General features: G+C 51.6%; 1 protein-coding gene across 1 annotated transcript in view; it reads left to right on the top strand.

Annotated features, from left to right (window-relative positions):
* The window catches only part of LOC144770714 (uncharacterized), a 115,637-nt gene that overhangs the window by 19,416 nt on the left and 76,962 nt on the right, over nucleotides 1–19,259 (top strand). Inside the window, exon 3 of the mRNA XM_078655445.1 lies at nucleotides 4,836–4,962. Within this exon, the coding sequence (XP_078511571.1) occupies nucleotides 4,836–4,962 (127 nt within the window). The remainder of the gene's footprint in view (nucleotides 1–4,835; nucleotides 4,963–19,259) is intronic.

Here is a 19,259-nt window from a genome sequence, read left to right on the forward strand (position 1 = left end):
TATAATCAGCTCTAGGTGACAAATTCAGACCGACCTGAAGGCATTGTCAGTAATGACCTGAAGTAACCCTATAGAATTTTGTCATGGCAAAGACTATAATTAAATTGGTTTTTCTTAAGTCATTGAGTTAAAATGCTAACAATCAACAGTACTTCAAAGTATTTTTTTACCCATTCCCACCCACGTTCTGCAGTGCTTTCATCATAAACATGGAAGCCATAGCCCAGCGAGAACATAACTCCAGGATTCTCACTAGTTCCCCAGGGAAGATCTTTGAAGCCAGCTGTCTTCTGTGACTCAAGGTGGGGATCGAGGAATGTTCTGGAGGGGCCTCTTTGTCTTTGAGCAAGTATGCAATCTAGCGTCTTGTGTAAAGAAATCTAGCAATGGATACTCAATTGAATTTCTTCCCCATACCCAGGATGTTTTCGGAGACTTTCTCTATTCCCAACGAATACCCCCTTCCGTGGTACCAGCATTAAAGGTGCATCTACCTTTCCCATTTCCCCATTAGTGTCTGTTTACAGTGTCTGTTTACCTTTCAGCTCTCAGGGTAGCTCTTACTTGGCGTAAGACTTCTCATTACCTTTCAGCTACAACATCAGTACTTTGTTCTTGGTGGGTATGGCAGACCCCGTTCACCTCCGGTATCCTCCCAGCGGGGCATTCAGAGCTAGCGCAGTGTCCTAATGCCCAGGATTAATCTTGTGTTTAGTATTTTCCAGCTAATATTGGAGCTGTGCCACATAGCATGGGATGGATTCTCTTTTTTCGCAGTTGCTCCAACATAAATATGATCTGGTGGCATCAGAAGTGTGTAGCCTAACAGTTGAATAGTACCGTCTTTATAAAGGTGGAAGGACTGCCTCTATACCATCCAAATTAGTGCCTCTTGGGCATGCACTGCTTTATGGACTCCCATTCTGTCATTCAGACTGCTAATTCCTTCTCCCGTCCCTTCTGGGAGTTCTATTTTGTGGAATATTCTACTGCCCTTAGGACTTGATACTTTTTTTTACTATATAGAGGCTTATTACGAGGTCTGGCATGGATACAGGTCCATTTGACAAAAAACAACCTAGGCAACTAATGTATAAAAGGACACAAATTGATGTAGAAGGACAAAGGCTGCCAATTACTATAAAGTCAGTATTTTATTATCGAATTAAAAATACAACAGACAATAGCATAAAACAGTTTCAAATGAGAAATATTGTGCCACCTTTTTAATTATTTTGACATTGTTTATATTTGTTGACTGTTTTAATTTAATTTTCTTCATATTATGTACAGATTATTGCTTAGGGAATTCTATGTATAATGCACTACACATGAGTGAATTTTTGACCAATCTTCATTCGAAACTGTTTTATGCTATTGTCTGTTGTATTTTTAATTCGATAATAAAATACTGACTTTATAGTAATTGGCAGCCTTTGTCCTTCTACATCAATTTGTGTCCTTTTATACATTAGTTGCCTAGGTTGTTTTTTGTCAAATGAGATTCTTTCCCTGACCTAGGAACTATATTATCTATGTCTTCAGGGGGTCCTTGCTAAATATACATTGTATGGATACAGGTCCAACCAACCTCTGGTCAGCGTCCCGACCGCCTAATTATGATGCGACCGCATAAGATGCGGTCACATACTCCCATTTCCCTATCGGAGCATGTGCTACGGCTGTACACCAGCCATAGCACAAGCTCCCATAGGGAAATGGGAGGTTGTGTTCATACCTTCATCACATAGTAGGCACCTCGGGTTGGTGTCAACGTGGTGCAGAGATCAACAGGGGACACCATAGGTGCCGGAAAGAAAGGAAAGAAAGCAGCTGGGTCATAAATGACTGCCCCACCAGGACTATTCACTAGTTTAAAGAAGATATTGCATACCTCAAATGATCTGCCGCATGTAGATCATAAACATGAATATGCAAACTGGTTAGATGAGAGGTAATATATAAGCACAAACAATTATTACAGAAAGGTACATAAAAAAAAGGTGTCAGCAGATATTCGTTTCTGATCTTTTATTCTCAGATGTGCTTGATATGCGATTGATAGAACCAGCCAACGCATTTCGGGGCAATTAGGCTATATCCTCAGTGGCTGGATCAAGAATGATTTAGATACAGTCCTGGAGCGTAATGGTGAAACTCGTAGTAGAGAGATATCCCAACTACAGAAACGCCAGCCATTGGAATTATGAGCCGGTCTCTGACTGGCTTACGGGCTCCTGTAGCCCGTCAGAAGCCAGCCAGAATGACCGGCCCGTTTAAAATCTGACCCCCTACATCTCGGTCAGAAAACCTTCGACCTCAGGTTTGAGGCTTTCCGACCGAGATTTTAATTGCCCCTTAGATGTTTATCTGATGTCTGCAAGAGTTTATTAAAAATTAGCAAAATACGTAAGGCTGCTGTTTTAACAGACTGATGTAGTCCTTAATGGCTAATTGTATGAAATCATTACTTTCTCCTAACACAGAATCATGTTTCCCTGCATTAAGAGATCAACTAACTTCATGCACCAATTGATCACCCATTGATTCAAAGTTTCCGGGTACATATTGGGGTTGAAAATCTGATTTCCCATAGAAATTGGTATTGGGGGATGGATAGCTTGCAAAAGGCTTTGCTTGTACCAATTGCGTCCCAGATTATTTGTTTTATGTTAAAACGCCAGAGCCTACCACTCTGCTTTTTGTTCCTTCTTAACAGCTTTTGTTCTCATAGCGAATGACCCGCCATTGTATGGTCCATAAAGCATCACTGGCACACATTCTCCATTCTGAACCATTCATTACACCCTCAGTTGGGCGCTTCTATACAAATGTACCTTCTTGGGGAGGAGGAAGGAAGAGGATCCTCTGAAGATCCGTCACTTTGACAGGGGTTATACAGCCCAAAGAGATGCATATTGCGACATCCCTGACTATCTTTTGGGACACTATAATAGAGGTGGACAGTTTGCATTAGCTAGCCCTTGAAAAGTAGATGTCAGGTGAGCCCCTCATTTCCCCTCCCCTACCCCAAGTACTCTTTCCATTGAAAAAGAACGGATTCCTTACTTGGTCTAAATGTATTGTGAGAAGTTGTAAACACTTAACACCTCCTATTCGATGACATTGTGCTTTTAACCTGCATTTTGCCTGCAGTGATTTGAGTTCCCTCACCAGGGATGGGATTAACGAAGCTGGATCTGGGATGGAGACAAAGATGTAGTCCGTAAACATAGTCAATTCAACATGTCGGACCCAGTCTGCCCCTGTTTATAGACTTATTATTTCTAATTGTATGAGCCAGAGATTCCAGATAGAGTGCAAATGTAAATGGGGTGAGGGGACACCCCTGTCTTCTTCCCCTATTGATCTGAATCTTCTATGTACCTATGATATTGTTTCCAGTTTGTGCCTTTGGATCTACACAAGCTGACCACATTATAAGTTTTCTATCTGATTCCATTGCTTCCAGCGGATAGCCCCACTACAACCTATCGAAAGCCGTTTTGGAGACTGGGAAGAGTAACATATTCCCGCCCTTGACTTTTTATGACATTACGATCAGGTGGGCTGGTTTGTTGAGTATTTTCGCTTACACTGCGACCATCCACAAAGCTGGATTGATTTGGGTGTATCATTCGGAGGAGCGACTTATTCAGCCTTGTGACCTGCATTTGCTTGTAAATCGGAGTATCCACAATTGTTCATTAAAACAGTCAGTAAGATCCACATTCTTTCCTTGCTGAGCTTGCACCAGAATTCTGATTCTGCCACTGAAGGTATATCTCACCCAGAGGGCCCAAATCAGTAATTTAGTCAAAAGTCTTAAAAGTCAGGCCAGAATATTGTAGTAAAGCCATCTGCATCCAGAGCTCTGGACGCTTAGAGGCATTTTATTGGTTTTATCACTTTTTCCTTATGGATGGGTTCTTCCAATATTCCACCTTATCTGGAGACAGTCTGTGCTGACCCCCAACTCTATCATATGCTTTAACTGATTCAGGGTTAGTTGGTTTTATTATAAAGAACTATTGGTAAAATGGCAGAACCTCTCTGCTTTCTCCAAATAATCTCTCAGTTTAGTGCTTTTTTCATTGGTGTCCAAGACTGCTTATTTTTCAGTTTTATTCTGGATGCCGACCCACTGCCTGCTTTATTCCACCTTTGTAAAATCTTTGTCATGCTTCAACAAGGGAATATTCTTCCCTGTTCAGTTCCAATACTCTGCGTTGGCCTTGTAGGGTTAACACCTTCCATAACAATTGCATTTTTTGTGGTGGGATTCCACCTCTTTCAGTTGCATCAGTGATGTAAACTTCTCGTCTGCCTGAACTTTCTTCGGCCATGCCCCTTCGGCTATTAGGCATGCTCTTATACCTGCTTTAAATGAATCCCAGACTAGTTAGAAGTTTGTCTGATGGAAACCACTAAACTGGAGGAAGACTTTCACGTCGCCCTCACCAAAGGATCTCGCATGAGGGAATCATTAAGTTGCCTCGCGTACCTTCCCAACTTTCCACCTGTTGCACACTGTATATCTCCTATTACTGGAACAGGTTGCAATAGGGTAATCACTTCATGCTCGGCCTTCATCATCATCGGCCTGAGGGTGTAATTGATAAATATCATATCGAAGCATGTGTAAGATGGTTGCATAACTGAGAGACGCAAACAACCTACTTGACTTGTGATCAACCCCCTTCAAATGAGTATATCTCCCTCAGACTGTGCCTCAATATTTCTGGGCTGTTTTCTCTTTGGTTGCATCTCAGCACCTTTAGTTAAAGCAAGCATTCACCTCAACCCTAAATATATTTCTGTTTCTTTTGTTCCAGAAAGTTGAAGCACAAAAATGTGGTGAAGCTGCTAGGCCCACCAGTAAAGCATAGGCGTGACTGGCACATTCCACTGGAACTGATTGAGGGGTGTACCCTGGAAGATCTGATATTCCCCTCTTGCAAGGTAATGTATAGCACTAGTTAGCTGTGCGTCACAGCTTCTCTAAATCTACTATAGATCGCTTTGTGGTGGAAGCTGAAAAACAGCAGAAGAACAAAACAGGGTGAAAAAAGCAGACAAAAAAGTAGAACCTGTGGCTGTGGCTATGTGATTGTTACAAGTAGTTGTAAAGCCCAGTGGAGAAAAGGCCAGCGCCTACAGATTTTTGACAAAGTGAAGGTGTGTCGTTTTGTTTTAAAGCTACTGACAAAAGTTTCCAGAGAACCCTCCTTTCTGCTTTTTTCATTTTATGCCACCATATGTGAGTACATTGTACTTTCTAGTGGCCTGGTTACAAAGAAAGAGGCAAACTGGGGCTCGTCCACACCAGTCTGTGTGTAACACACGCAATTTAAAAACCAACCCTCACTTCTCATGTTTTTTTAATAAAGGACTCCAATAAGTAAAAATAAAATCAAACCGGCAATGTAATGTGAAAAAGATTTACGTAACCACTCCCAAAAATGCACATAGGAGTACATCAGTCATGTTTGTTAGGTCGAGCCTAGCGGCGGTGCGCATGCTGTAGTATAGTATGCTGTGGAAGCCTCTCACACTCTCCGCCCATATTTGTCATTGGCGTGTGTCATTGTACTTCTTAAATGCTGGCTTCTGATTCGTAGAAAGGCTTGTTAGTACCTCCTTGGTAGTGCCTTGTCTCCTTTACTTACCGCCCATAACGACTGGACCTTTTACTTGGCTTGTTACCAGGTCTGCCTTATAAGTGGGTCAGCACTATTTTATTTTTAGACACTGGGGACAATGGCGGCTGCTTTTTTTTTGTATCTGCAGGCTGAGCGCGGCGCCCGCTTTAGCGACACCGCACACAGTTTTTGTTTTGCTAACTTTAATTCGGAGCGCAGCACCTGCTTCAGGGACCCCTCGCTCGGTTGCATTTTTTATTTTTTTGAAACTTTAATACGGAGCGCAGCGCCCACGTAATGGACACTGCACTCGGTTGTATTCGATTTTTTTAATACTTTAACACAGAGGGGTCGATCAGGATGGCGGACGGAAGAGCCACCGCGGCCCTGGAGTAGGCGGAAAAAGCCTTTTCCGTGTCCGCCTGCCGCGGATACTCCGTCCGCCATATCAGGATAGGAAAACGTGTCAAATTTCCGTCCGCGACGGAAAAACACGCTCCGCCGGCCAACTACACACGACCACGCGGCGGACGGAACACATCCGGACGCTCCGCCGTACGCACTGACGTCGAAGACCGTCCCCCAAATCAAGATGGCGGAAAACACACATAAAACCGCTGCGGAAAAACAACCTGTCTTAACACGGCGGAATCCCCACAGCGAACATAGGTGACACAGCCGAGATACCCACCGCAAGCTGACCACCACCATGGACCCGGCGCTACACGCTTTCCCGATGCTCTTCGCGATCCACCACGTCCTAGTCATGGCCTACTATGGACGACGACGCAGGTAAGGTACAAACCATTGGCTGTCTGGAGGGGAATACCAGCAAGGGACGTGACGTAGGGAGGGGGAGTGTCATGTTACCGAAACCACTGATGAGAAGCATATACGAATACACATTAGCAGTACGCAAGCAGGAATGACAACGACAGACCACGAGACTTGATAGACTACCTTTATTGTCAAATAATAGGGGTCAAATCACAGTGTATGCGTGAACATGGGCAAAGTGGGCACCAGAGCAGGTACAACATAGCAGGTAACGAGAGGGCAGCATGCAGTATCAGAGCATCAACAGGGCATTGTGCATTACAGAGCAGGTACATCAGAGGCAGGTAACGAGAGGGCAGCATGCAGTATCAGAGCATCAACAGGGCATTGTGCATTACAGAGCAGGTACATCAGAGGCAGGTAACGAGAGGGCAGTATGCAGTATCAGAGCATCAACAGGGCATTGTGCATTACAGAGCAGGTACATCAGAGGCAGGTAACGAGAGGGCAGTATCAGAGCATCAACAGGGCATTGTGCATTACAGAGCAGGTACATCAGAGGCAGGTAACGAGAGGGCAGTATGCAGTATCAGAGCATCAACAGGGCATTGTGCATTACAGAGCAGGTACATCAGAGGCAGGTAACGAGAGGGCAGTATCAGAGCATCAACAGGGCATTGTGCATTACAGAGCAGGTACATCAGAGGCAGGTAACGAGAGGGCAGTATGCAGTATCAGAGCATCAACAGGGCATTGTGCATTACAGAGCAGGTACATCAGAGGCAGGTAACGAGAGGGCAGGTTGCAGTATCAGAGCATCAACAGGGCATTGTAGAGTACAGAGCAGGTACATCATAGGCAGCACGTGAGAGGGGCAAAGTGCATCAACAGTCCATTGCACAGAACAGGCCCATCAGAGGCAGCACGTGAGAGGGGCAAAGTGCATCAACAGTCCATTGCACAGAACAGGCCCATCAGAGGCAGCACGTGAGAGGGCCAAAGTGCATCAACAGTCCATTGCACAGAACAGGCCCATCAGAGGCAGCACGTGAGAGGGGCAAAGTGCATCAACAGTCCATTGCACAGAACAGGCCCATCAGAGGCAGCACGTGAGAGGGGCAGTATGCAGTATCAGAGCATCAACAGGGCATTGTGCATTACAGAGCAGGTACATCAGAGGCAGGTAACGAGAGGGCAGGTTGCAGTATCAGAGCATCAACAGGGCATTGTAGAGTACAGAGCAGGTACATCATAGGCAGCACGTGAGAGGGGCAAAGTGCATCAACAGTCCATTGCACAGAACAGGCCCATCAGAGGCAGCACGTGAGAGGGGCAAAGTGCATCAACAGTCCATTGCACAGAACAGGCCCATCAGAGGCAGCACGTGAGAGGGGCAAAGTGCATCAACAGTCCATTGCACAGAACAGGCCCATCAGAGGCAGCACGTGAGAGGGGCAGGTTGCAGTATCAGAGCATCAACAGGGCATTGTAGAGTACAGAGCAGGTACATCATAGGCAGCACGTGAGAGGGGCAAAGTGCATCAACAGTCCATTGCACAGAACAGGCCCATCAGAGGCAGCACGTGAGAGGGGCAAAGTGCATCAACAGTCCATTGCACAGAACAGGCCCATCAGAGGCAGCACGTGAGAGGGGCAAAGTGCATCAACAGTCCATTGCACAGAACAGGCCCATCAGAGGCAGCACGTGAGAGGGGCAGGTTGCAGTATCAGAGCATCAACAGGGCATTGTAGAGTACAGAGCAGGTACATCATAGGCAGCACGTGAGAGGGGCAAAGTGCATCAACAGTCCATTGCACAGAACAGGCCCATCAGAGGCAGCACGTGAGAGGGGCAAAGTGCATCAACAGTCCATTGCACAGAACAGGCCCATCAGAGGCAGCACGTGAGAGGGGCAAAGTGCATCAACAGTCCATTGCACAGAACAGGCCCATCAGAGGCAGCACGTGAGAGGGGCAAAGTGCATCAACAGTCCATTGCACAGAACAGGCCCATCAGAGGCAGCACGTGAGAGGGGCAAAGTGCATCAACAGTCCATTGCACAGAACAGGCCCATCAGAGGCAGCACGTGAGAGGGGCAGTATGCAGTATCAGAGCATCAACAGGGCATTGTGCATTACAGAGCAGGTACATCAGAGGCAGGTAACGAGAGGGCAGTATCAGAGCATCAACAGGGCATTGTGCATTACAGAGCAGGTACATCAGAGGCAGGTAACGAGAGGGCAGTATGCAGTATCAGAGCATCAACAGGGCATTGTGCATTACAGAGCAGGTACATCAGAGGCAGGTAACGAGAGGGCAGTATGCAGTATCAGAGCATCAACAGGGCATTGTGCATTACAGAGCAGGTACATCAGAGGCAGCACAACTACGTGTCCCTACCAACCCGTCACAGGGACCACAAGAGTGCCACGCAGTTCTCAATGGACACACCATGTGAATTAACATTTGAGTGAAGTGTACAGCACCTCACATCACAGAATCAGGGGGGACTGCGTGAACTACCTGCCTCGGACACACTGGCAGCACCAGCAACAGGAGTGTGAGACACAGCCACAGCCCGAGTGACACACACATGGGCCACGGACCCAGACACACTGGCAGCACCAGCAACAGGAGTGTGAGACACAGCCACAGCCCGAGTGACACACACATGGGCCACGGACCCAGACACACTGGCAGCACCAGCAACAGGAGTGTGAGACACAGCCACAGCCCGAGTGACACACACATGGGCCACGGACCCAGACACACTGGCAGCACCAGCAACAGGAGTGTGAGACACAGCCACAGCCCGAGTGACACACACATGGGCCACGGACCCAGACACACTGGCAGCACCAGCAACAGGAGTGTGAGACACAGCCACAGATGTAGTCACTGACACGTGAGCCACTGACCCAGACAGACTGCCAGCACCAGAAACAGGAGTGTGCAACACAGCCACAGATCTTCTAACTGACACGTGAGCCATAGACCCAGATACACTGCCAGGACCTGCAACAGGAGAGGGCACAACTGACACTGTGCCACCATCTGATACATGAGAGTCAACTGCACCGGCGCCACTGGGACAACTGAAATGATGAGCCACAGGGCTGTATGGGCCAGGAGGCAGGGTGGGCCTGGGAGCTGGGGATAGCTCACCTAGAGCCAAATCGGGGTTTGCAGGTGTCAATGGTGTGTGTCTGCGTTTCTTAGGGAGGTGTGAGTGCACCCTGGACAGGACAGGACTGCCAAGTGGTGGGGACTCCAAAGAATCACCACCCAGCATAGGTGGAGCAACTGCTGCCGGGGATCTGGTTTCGGGGGACGTGCTGGAGCCTGCTTGTCGTTTGCTCTGTGCCTGCCGCCTGGACTCGGAATGATGTGTAATGGGGGATGCAACAACAGGGGACACCCTCCTCTGCTTCTGACTGGCCTGGATGGGAGTGGAGGTATGGGGGGACTCCGCCGCGGAGACATCAGTTTGGCGTTTAGTAGAAAACATCAGCCTCAGTGCAGCCAGGGGTGAAGTATGCCTGTCCTTGATTGCGCCATTGTCCATGCTAGATGCCTTGTCCGTAGGATGTGCCTTATCCTTAGGTGGAGTGTTGTCTCTGGATGTAGCCTGTGCCCTGCTCGCCGCCCTGTTCCTGCCAGCAGACTTGTCGTCTGTGGTGCACCTGCCTCCAGCAGACACCTGCTCCCTGTGTGTGTCGCTGCCCTTGGGAGTGTTCCTATCCACTGATGTGGGCCTGCTCTTGGGAGTCTCCCTGCTCTTAGTAGGTGCCTTAGTCTTCTCACTGTCCTTGGGAGTGTTCCTATCCACTGCTGTGGGCCTGCTCTTGGGAGTCTCCCTGCTCTTAGTAGGTGCCTTAGTCTTCTCACTGTCCTTGGGAGTGTTCCTATCCACTGATGTGGGCCTGCTCTTGGGAGTCTCCCTGCTCTTAGTAGGTGCCTTAGTCTTCTCACTGTCCTTGGGAGTGTTCCTATCCACTGCTGTGGGCCTGCTCTTGGGAGTCTCCCTGCTCTTAGTAGGTGCCTTAGTCTTCTCACTGTCCTTGGGAGTGTTCCTATCCACTGCTGTGGGCCTGCTCTTGGGGGTCTCCCTGCTCTCAGTAGGTGCCTTAGTCTTCTCACTGTCCTTGGGAGTGTCCCTTACCTCTGCTGTGGGCCTGCTCTTGGGGGTCTCCCTGCTCTCAGTAGGTGCCTTAGTCTTCTCACTGTCCTTGGGAGTGTCCCTTACCTCTGCTGTGGGCCTGCTCTTGGGAGTCTCCCTGCTCTCAGTAGGTGCCTTAGTCTTCTCACTGTCCTTGGGAGTGTCCCTTACCTCTGCTGTGGGCCTGCTCTTGGGAGTCTCCCTGCTCTCAGTAGGTGCCTTTGTCTTCTGACTGGCCTTGTCCAAGGAACAGTCCATGGACATGTGAGTATCCCTTGCCTTCGGAGTACCTTTCGTGTTGAATGCCTGTGTAGCTCCGGAAGGCATGTCCCCCAACAACACTTGTGGATCCTGTGTGTGTACTCCAGTGCATCTGACGTCGTCTACCTGAACAGATTTAGCTGATCTAGGGGATGGGGTCTGTGCCCTGCGTGCCCTGACGTGCTGTCTGACGCTGCTTCTAGTGCAATAACCTGTATTTGAGTCCTGCTCTGAATAATCACTACCCCCTGAGACATCCAGCGGTGTAGATGGGGAAACAGAAGTAGCACCCTGTTCATTCGACTGTACTATTGCAGACGACACACTGCTTGCCAATGACTGCACTGTCCTGTGTAGACCTGCAAGATCGCCATGCATCCCTTCCATGAATGCCACCACCTGCCCCAACTTCCTATCATGATCCTGGAAAGCATTTGTCATATTGGTCTGACCCACACACAGCTGTCGCAGCAGATCAACGGCCTCAGCACACAGTGCATTTTGGCTCACCGTGGCAGGGGCAGCGGTGCCTGCACCGAACGCCACTCTGCTCCCCCTACTCCTTCGGCCACGAACAATACATGGTGCAGTTGGCGGAAGTGTGGGCCCTGTGTGCTGTCTTCCGACAGAAGGTGATGAGTGCCCACTCCCAGTCTGTGACAACAGTGCAGGCTCACCAAGAGTGTCCGACGAGGAGGACGATGGTGTCTCCACATGCGAGTCCTCAGGGACGGTCCTGTCCCCCTCTCCGGCGCTGGCCTCCTCCGTGTCAGTCTGCGTGTGTGCGAAGTCTGAGCCGGACTCATTTCCTCGGCTACTCTCCACCGTCTGTGGCTGAGTGTCCTCTGTCAAAGCTGAAATGCACAGAAAAGATGTGTGAGTCATGGGCACACTCACGTACAGAAGGAACAGGATAGCCAAATCACATAGCAGACAAAGGTTCATGAGCCCTCAGCCTGCACATGGCCCACCCCTACCAGTCATCCTCACATTTTCTGCCATGGGGACATGGACCACTAGGGGATGTGCTTTAACACTCAACTACTAAGCAAGTGGCGTGTCAACATGGCGGACCTGGATGTCAAATGAGTACCACCCAATGGGACCAAAATGCCATCACAGGCATACATACGCAACACGGAACTCAATAGTGTGTCTGTGCACCAATACATGCATAGCACTCACAAGTTTCCTACACAGACAGTATGCTCACCGCTAGTTTGCTGTTGATCGGCACTCAGACGTTCGGCCAGGTCAGGATGCGTCACTGCAATGATACGGTGCATGAGAGGGGTCATGGAGCGTCGGGCCAGACGGGGCGTCCTTGGAATCAGGCCCAGTGTTACTTCCGCTACATTCTTGCTCAGCCTGGAAATGTCGTCCCAGCGTTTGTGGCAGTGTGTATGTCGTCTGTTGCACACCCCCAATGCCCGTACTTCCCGTGCTATGGTCCTCCACAGGTCCTTGCGAAGGTGCAGCTTGACCTACCATGATGGGAGACAAAAGGGTTTAAGTCAGTGGACAGGTGGCCTGTCACACACATAGGGGCAAGACGTTACTGTCAGCAGCCATGCACAATCAGGAACATATGTCTAGCCCACACTACACAGCTAAGATATAAATAGGCCTGATCATTTGGCCCCCTCATGCACACCAACATGTCCCACACTGCACTTACCACCCGTCCCGGTGCGCCGTAGAGGCGTCCATAGTTGCGGAGTACACCGTCCACGAGGACATCAAGCTCCGCGGCGGTGAAGGGTCGAGACCGGATCTCTTTGCCACTCGACATGGCAAGATCACGGAGTATGGCACTAGAGCAGCAGTCGGTGGTCAGCTCAGCAGCAGCAGCAGCAGGTCGAGGTGATGGTCACAGGCAGCAGTCGGTGGTCAGCTCAGCAGCAGCAGCAGCAGGTCGAGGTGATGGTCACAGGCAGCAGTCGGTGGTCAGCTCAGCAGCAGCAGCAGCAGGTCGAGGTGATGGTCACAGGCAGCAGTCGGTGGTCAGCTCAGCAGCAGCAGCAGCAGGTCGAGGTGATGGTCACAGGCAGCACTGGTCCCCAGGGTAGGAAGTTTCATGTTGGCCAAGACACATATATAGGGCCCTCAGCACGTGTCAGTGGCATACGTCGCCAGCAATTGGTCAGCCCTGGAAGCGTGATCGTGAAATGGGCCAATGACTGGCCCTGTTGTTGCGGTGCACAGCTTCCGCTACTTGCGATTGGCCGTATGCGGCCAGCGTCCCTCTTCCCATTGGCTGCATGTGCAGGGACCGTGACGGGCACACATCGGCAACCGCACGTGCAAGCTTCAGGCACGGATGCTTCAGTTGCAACAATGTACTATCACTGGCGCCTCCATGGCGGGGCACGTACACAGCGGGGGAGGTGCAGGCCTATACACCCTGCAGATGTACTCAATGGACATGCCAGTTCATGACCCCCCTTACAGTCACCTTGCATCATCCACCGTACACCGGCCGGAGCGGCCGGCCCATGAACATCCGCCGTGCCCGGCCATGAACACAACCGCCATGGCCGGGCACGGCCATGAACATCCGCCGTGCCCGGCCATGAACACAACCGCCATGGCCGGGACCGGCGGTTGTTCATGGCCGTGCCCGGCCATGGCGGTTGTGTTCATGGCCGGGCACGGCGGTTGTTCATGGCCGGGCACGGCGGTTGTTCATGGCCGGGCACGGCGGTTGTTCATGGCCGGGCACGGCGGTTGTTCATGGCCGTGCCCGGCCATGGCGGTTGTGTTCATGGCCGGGCACGGCGGTTGTTCATGGCCGTGCCCGGCCATGGCGGTTGTGTTCATGGCCGGGCACGGCGGTTGTTCATGGCCGGGCACGGCGGTTGTTCATGGGCCGGCCGCTCCGGCCGGTGTACGGTGGATGATGCAAGGTGACTGTAAGGGGGGTCATGAACTGGCATGTCCATTGAGTACATCTGCAGGGTGTATAGGCCTGCACCTCCCCCGCTGTGTACGTGCCCCGCCATGGAGGCGCCAGTGATAGTACATTGTTGCAACTGAAGCATCCGTGCCTGAAGCTTGCACGTGCGGTTGCCGATGTGTGCCCGTCACGGTCCCTGCACATGCAGCCAATGGGAAGAGGGACGCAGGCCGCATTCTGCCTTTGGGAAGTAGCGGAAGTTGAGCACCGCCATGGCGGCGCCAAATATGTGATCTTGTCAGACGCTGCACCGTGATGTGTTGTGTGCAGTTGCGTCATGAGGGATGTGAGCGTGATTGTGAAAGGTCATATGTCATACAATATAGCATGTGTGTCCATACAATGGACATCGGTCGGCACACAATGGCCAACAGATGTGCATTCGTACGTGTTGACGTCGGGTTTGACCCTACAGACGTTGTTACATCTTCACAACTACACAGTACATCACGGCTGTGTGGCCAATTCATGCATCTGTTGTCGGTTTATTGTTGTGTCGAGGTGACTACAGTGGTGGTGGTACACATGCATTCCGTGTATGTGATTTATACGTTCTGTCACCATGCATGTCATTACCGTATGCACATCATCATTGGTGGTGGCATTTGTGCTTGATGACATGGCGTGTGTAAACTTATCGTTTGTGTGCATGCAGTTGCATGAGTGTCTGTGATGTGTCTACGATACATTAGGGTGACGACTGGAGTTATGTCAGTAAGGTACACATGTGATGGAGTTGTACACGTATGCGTCGTTTGTACGTTGACCTAAGTTACATCTCTCTCCCACACAGGAGGGCTCCAAATGTGCATCGCCCATACACTCAGCTGGAGGATATGGTAGACGAGGAGGTGATTCGGAAATTCAGGCTGGATCGACGTCGGTTGCTGGAGCTTGTGGCTCAATTGGCTCCTCATCTGCAGCCACGTAGAACGTATCCTGGCTCGTTTACACCCACTGCAAAGGTCATGGCGGTACTACATTTCTTCGCTACTGGCACATTTCAGTATACAGTTGGAGGTGCCGGGGGTATGTCACAGGCAATGTTCAGCACGGTTCTTCGGGATGTGTTAACAGCTATGATGCTGTACAAGGATGAGTACATACATTTCCCACGTCCGGAAGAGTTGCCAGCTGTCAAAGCTGGTTTCTATGCACTGGGCCACATACCTCACGTTGTGGGCTCAATTGATGGCACGCACATCGCGCTCATTCCACCACGGGCACGCGAACAAGTGTTCAGGAATCGCAAACACTTTCATTCGCTGAACGTGCAGGTGGTGTGCCTGGCGAGCAACATCATCTCCCATGTGTGTGCAAGATTTCCTGGATCCGCACATGACGCCCACATCATGCGAACCAGCAATGTCCCACGACTCATGGCAAATCTGCCACCCGGTCAAGCGTGGCTTGTTGGTGAGTGTGCAGTGGGGACTCTTGTGATCTCTGTGTTGCATGGGGTACCCACCATATCTTGTTCTGATGTTTGTCTCTGTCATCCCCCTACATAGGCGACTCGGCTTACCCAAACCGGCCCTGGCTCCTCAGTCCCCTACGTAATCCGAGGACGGCGGGTGAAATGCGGTACAATGAGGCACATGGAAGGACACGGAGAGTCATCGAACGTACCTTTGGACTGCTGAAGTCTAGGTTTCGGTGCCTCGATAAGACCGGAGGGGCACTGCCTTACTCACCAGGAAAAGTATGCAAGATCGTGATTGCCTGCTGCATGCTCCACAACCTGGCAGTACGCAATGACATTGAACTGCTGTTGGACCCTGAAGACGAAGGAGTTCCTCGGCCTCCCATCCCACCCATGTCGACTGATGAGGATAGTGGTGAGGAGGAAGGTGTGGACCAGAGGCGCCAGCTCATTGATCGCTACTTCCCTTGAATGTGAGTATCTACCTCTAGTGGCGGTTGACAATGCCTCATGTATGTTTTCTGGTGTTGTGTGGATATGGGGTTATTCAGCTGGGTGTGGTTTGTGATGGTTGCACATGTGTGTCTTCATGTCTTTGGACATAGGAGTGTCCATGATGTGTGTGCTCCCATCCCATGCTTGTGTGATGGTTGTCGTTTGTGTAATGTTGCTGTGCATTGTGTTGTGATGTGTGTGAATCTCTTTACTGACGTGTGTTTGCTGTCTCTGGTTTTCTCTAGGTCACTCCCGCAGCGCCATGATCATGTGCGACTATGATCCCTGTACCTGTTTACGTCTGTATCTGATGGCAATCATGTGAATAAACATGGAGGCAAAACATCATTGTGTGAGTAAATGCAATTTATTGACAGGTTGTGCTTTTGTGCTGGTGAATATTTACAAGTAAGTGGGAGGGAGGGAGTTGGAGTTGTAGGTAATGGCAGATGAAATTTCCGTGCTGACACCACATTGGGGGGTGTCAGGCTAGTCCAGCAGACCAGTGGCAATGATTGTCTATGTGGGACAGGATGGTTTGCAGGGTGAATGTCTGGCACAGGCAGTGGCATTGTCAAGGTCGTCCCCTCTTGGAGCGTGTGCCTGGCGCTCCAACACTGCTCTCAGCAACTTCCTGCCTCGGCCGCCCCCTCCGTCTCGGAGGTGGTACAGAGGCAGCTGGGAGGGCAGGTTGGTGATGGGCCACATCCGTCGCCAGGGGCTCAGGTGGTGGTGGCGGCGGTGGAGGCGGAGGCGGAGGTGACGGGGGAGGCGGAGGTGACGGTGGCGGTGGCGCTGACACACATGGTGGAGGGGGGGGGGGGTTGTTCCAGGCAACCCATTCCCTCCACATCGTTGCCTGCTGGCCCATGATCACCAACATCTGGCCAAGGATGCCAGAGATCTCGCGCAGGCTGTTGGTGTTGTCCACTGAGTCCTCGTGAACACGATCAGCGTTTGCCTGGGACCGGTCGTATGAGGCCTGGCACCTGGCAAGAGCTTGTAGGGACTGTGCCACTGGCTCGGGTAGCTGTCCCTCCTCTGACCGGCGGTGTGTGGGTCGCCTGATTGGCAGTTGTCCCGTTGCCTGTGTTTGTGGCCCACTCACCCTGCTTGTGTGTGGGGCGGTTGGACCAGCGTTGCGCGCTGGGTCATGCTGGGTGGCACCGGCAGGAGTCGTGGTGCTCGTGGTAGTGGTGGTAGTGGTGGTAGTGGTGGTACTGGTGGTACTGGTGGTGGTGGGGACTGTGCAGATCACAGAGACGGGTGCCGCGGGAGTCACACATGCGACGTTGGTTGGTCCCGGGAGTCCCTGTGAGCCAGATGGCCCTGGCTGCGTGCTTGGTCCCGCTCCATCCTCCGCCCCGGAGCTGCCTGTGTCGTCGTCGGCAGAGAGTCCTGTAGGTGTGGGAGGCGAGGCTGGCGGCCGGGTACTGCTTTCCCCAGTCAGTTGACGATCACCTGAGGGACAAGATCGAGCAGGTCAGTAATGTGGACAGTACATGGTTACATTGATTTGTAGACATTTCTGTTTCCTGTCGCACACACCCCACCCTCCACCACCACCGCCACCCTCCCCGTGCACATGGGGGCCTGTTGGGAGTTGTAGTTTGGGCCTCTCACACACCCCACCCTCCACCACCGCCACCACCACCACCACCCTCCCCGTGAACATGGGGGCCTGTTGGGAGTTGTAGTTTGGGCCTCTCACACACCCCACCCTCCACCACCACCGCCACCCTCCCCGTGCACATGGGGGCCTGTTGGGAGTTGTAGTTTGGGCCTCTCACACACCCCACCCTCCACCACCGCCACCACCACCACCACCCTCCCCGTGAACATGGGGGCCTGTTGGGAGTTGTAGTTTGGGCCTCTCACACACCCCACCCTCCACCACCGCCACCACCACCACCACCCTCCCCGTGAACATGGGGGCCTGTTGGGAGTTGTAGTTTGGGCCTCTCACACACCCCACCCTCCACCACCGCCACCCTCCACGTGCACATGGGGGCCTGTTGGGAGTTGTAGTTTGGGCCTCTCACACACCCCACCCTCCACCACCGCCACCACCACCACCACCCTCCCCGTGAACATGGGGGCCTGTTGGGAGTTGTAGTTTGGGCCTCTCACACACCCCACCCTCCACCACCGCCACCCTCCACGTGCACATGGGGGCCTGTTGGGAGTTGTAGTTTGGGCCTCTCACACACCCCACCCTCCACCACCGCCACCACCACCACCACCCTCCCCGTGAACATGGGGGCCTGTTGGGAGCCATGGACATGTTAGTGTGTTGGTGTCCGACGTGCATGGGTTGGGGCGTGGGGGATGTTTCTTCTCAGTTGTGTGAGCCTGACCATGTCGTGCTGATCGTGGTGCTTGGTTTGTACTCACCAGTCTCTTCTCCTTCGTCAAGGCCGTCTAGGCTCTCTGGGTGTAGTATCACCAGCACCTTCTCCTCCCAATCGGTGTAGGGTATGGGCTCCGGGGGTGTGCCACCGCCAGTAAGATTGGCTCTGGCGTGGTTTTTCGCTCGGATGCCCTTGACCCTGGTCTTAAGGTCATGCCACCGCCTCTGAATGTCGTGCTTGGTCCTCGGCACAGTCCCCGACGCATTCACACGAGTGACGATCCTGTCCCACATGTGGTTCTTTTGCGCCACGGTCGTCTGCTGGACTTGGGCCCCGAAGATGTTGGGCTCCACACGGATAATTTCATCTACCATTACCCGCAACTCTGTCTCCGTGAATTTGGGTTTTTTTTTGGGTGCCATGGTGTGTGGTGCTCAGTGTGTGAGTTGAGTGAGTTGGGAGGTGCAGGTGTGTGGTGTGTGATGTGTAGGATTTGTGTGGTGGGTGTTTGTGTGGTAGGGTGGTGGGTGGGTGTCTTCTATGTGATTTTATGTGAGTTAGCAGTGTCTCGAATGGCCCTCTTGCTGGCAGCAATGCTGTGGTGCAAGGGATTGTGGTTGTGTGGGGGTGTCTTTTTATAGTCGTGTCTCGATGGTTGTTTGCAGTCAGGTGGTAGGTGGGCGTGTTGACTTGTGTGCATTATTGGATAATTGGGACGTGTCATGGTGGCTTGTGCTGGGGGGGGGGGCCTTGTCAATGTTCGTATGTTTGCTTAGGACTTGCGGTGCACTTTCATACATTTGTTAGGCGCTAGGGATGTTGTGCGTGTTGGCCTTCCGCCCTGATGCTGTGGTTCTCGTTGCATTGTTTCCGCCGCGGACGTGGATGGCTGTGAGTTCCGTTGTACGGGCGGATTTATCCTAATTGCGGCCACGGAGTATTCTCAGGGATGGCGGTACATGTTTTATTTTCCGCGGTCATTTCCGTCCGCGGCAGTGGTTGTTCATTGGACTCCGTCCGCCGCGGACGGACTTGGTTGTGTTCCGTCCACCGCGGACGGTGTTGGTTGTGTTCCGTCCGCCGCGGTCGGAGTTTCGTGACATGAATATCCTAATCCCAACCGCGGTTTCTCCGCGGCGCAGCCGGGAGTAAAATTTCCCCCACCATGGCGGACAGTACCCATTTCCGTCCGCC

This window comes from Lissotriton helveticus, chromosome 7 (assembly GCF_964261635.1).
Source record: "Lissotriton helveticus chromosome 7, aLisHel1.1, whole genome shotgun sequence".
Classification (NCBI taxonomy): domain Eukaryota; kingdom Metazoa; phylum Chordata; class Amphibia; order Caudata; family Salamandridae; genus Lissotriton; species Lissotriton helveticus.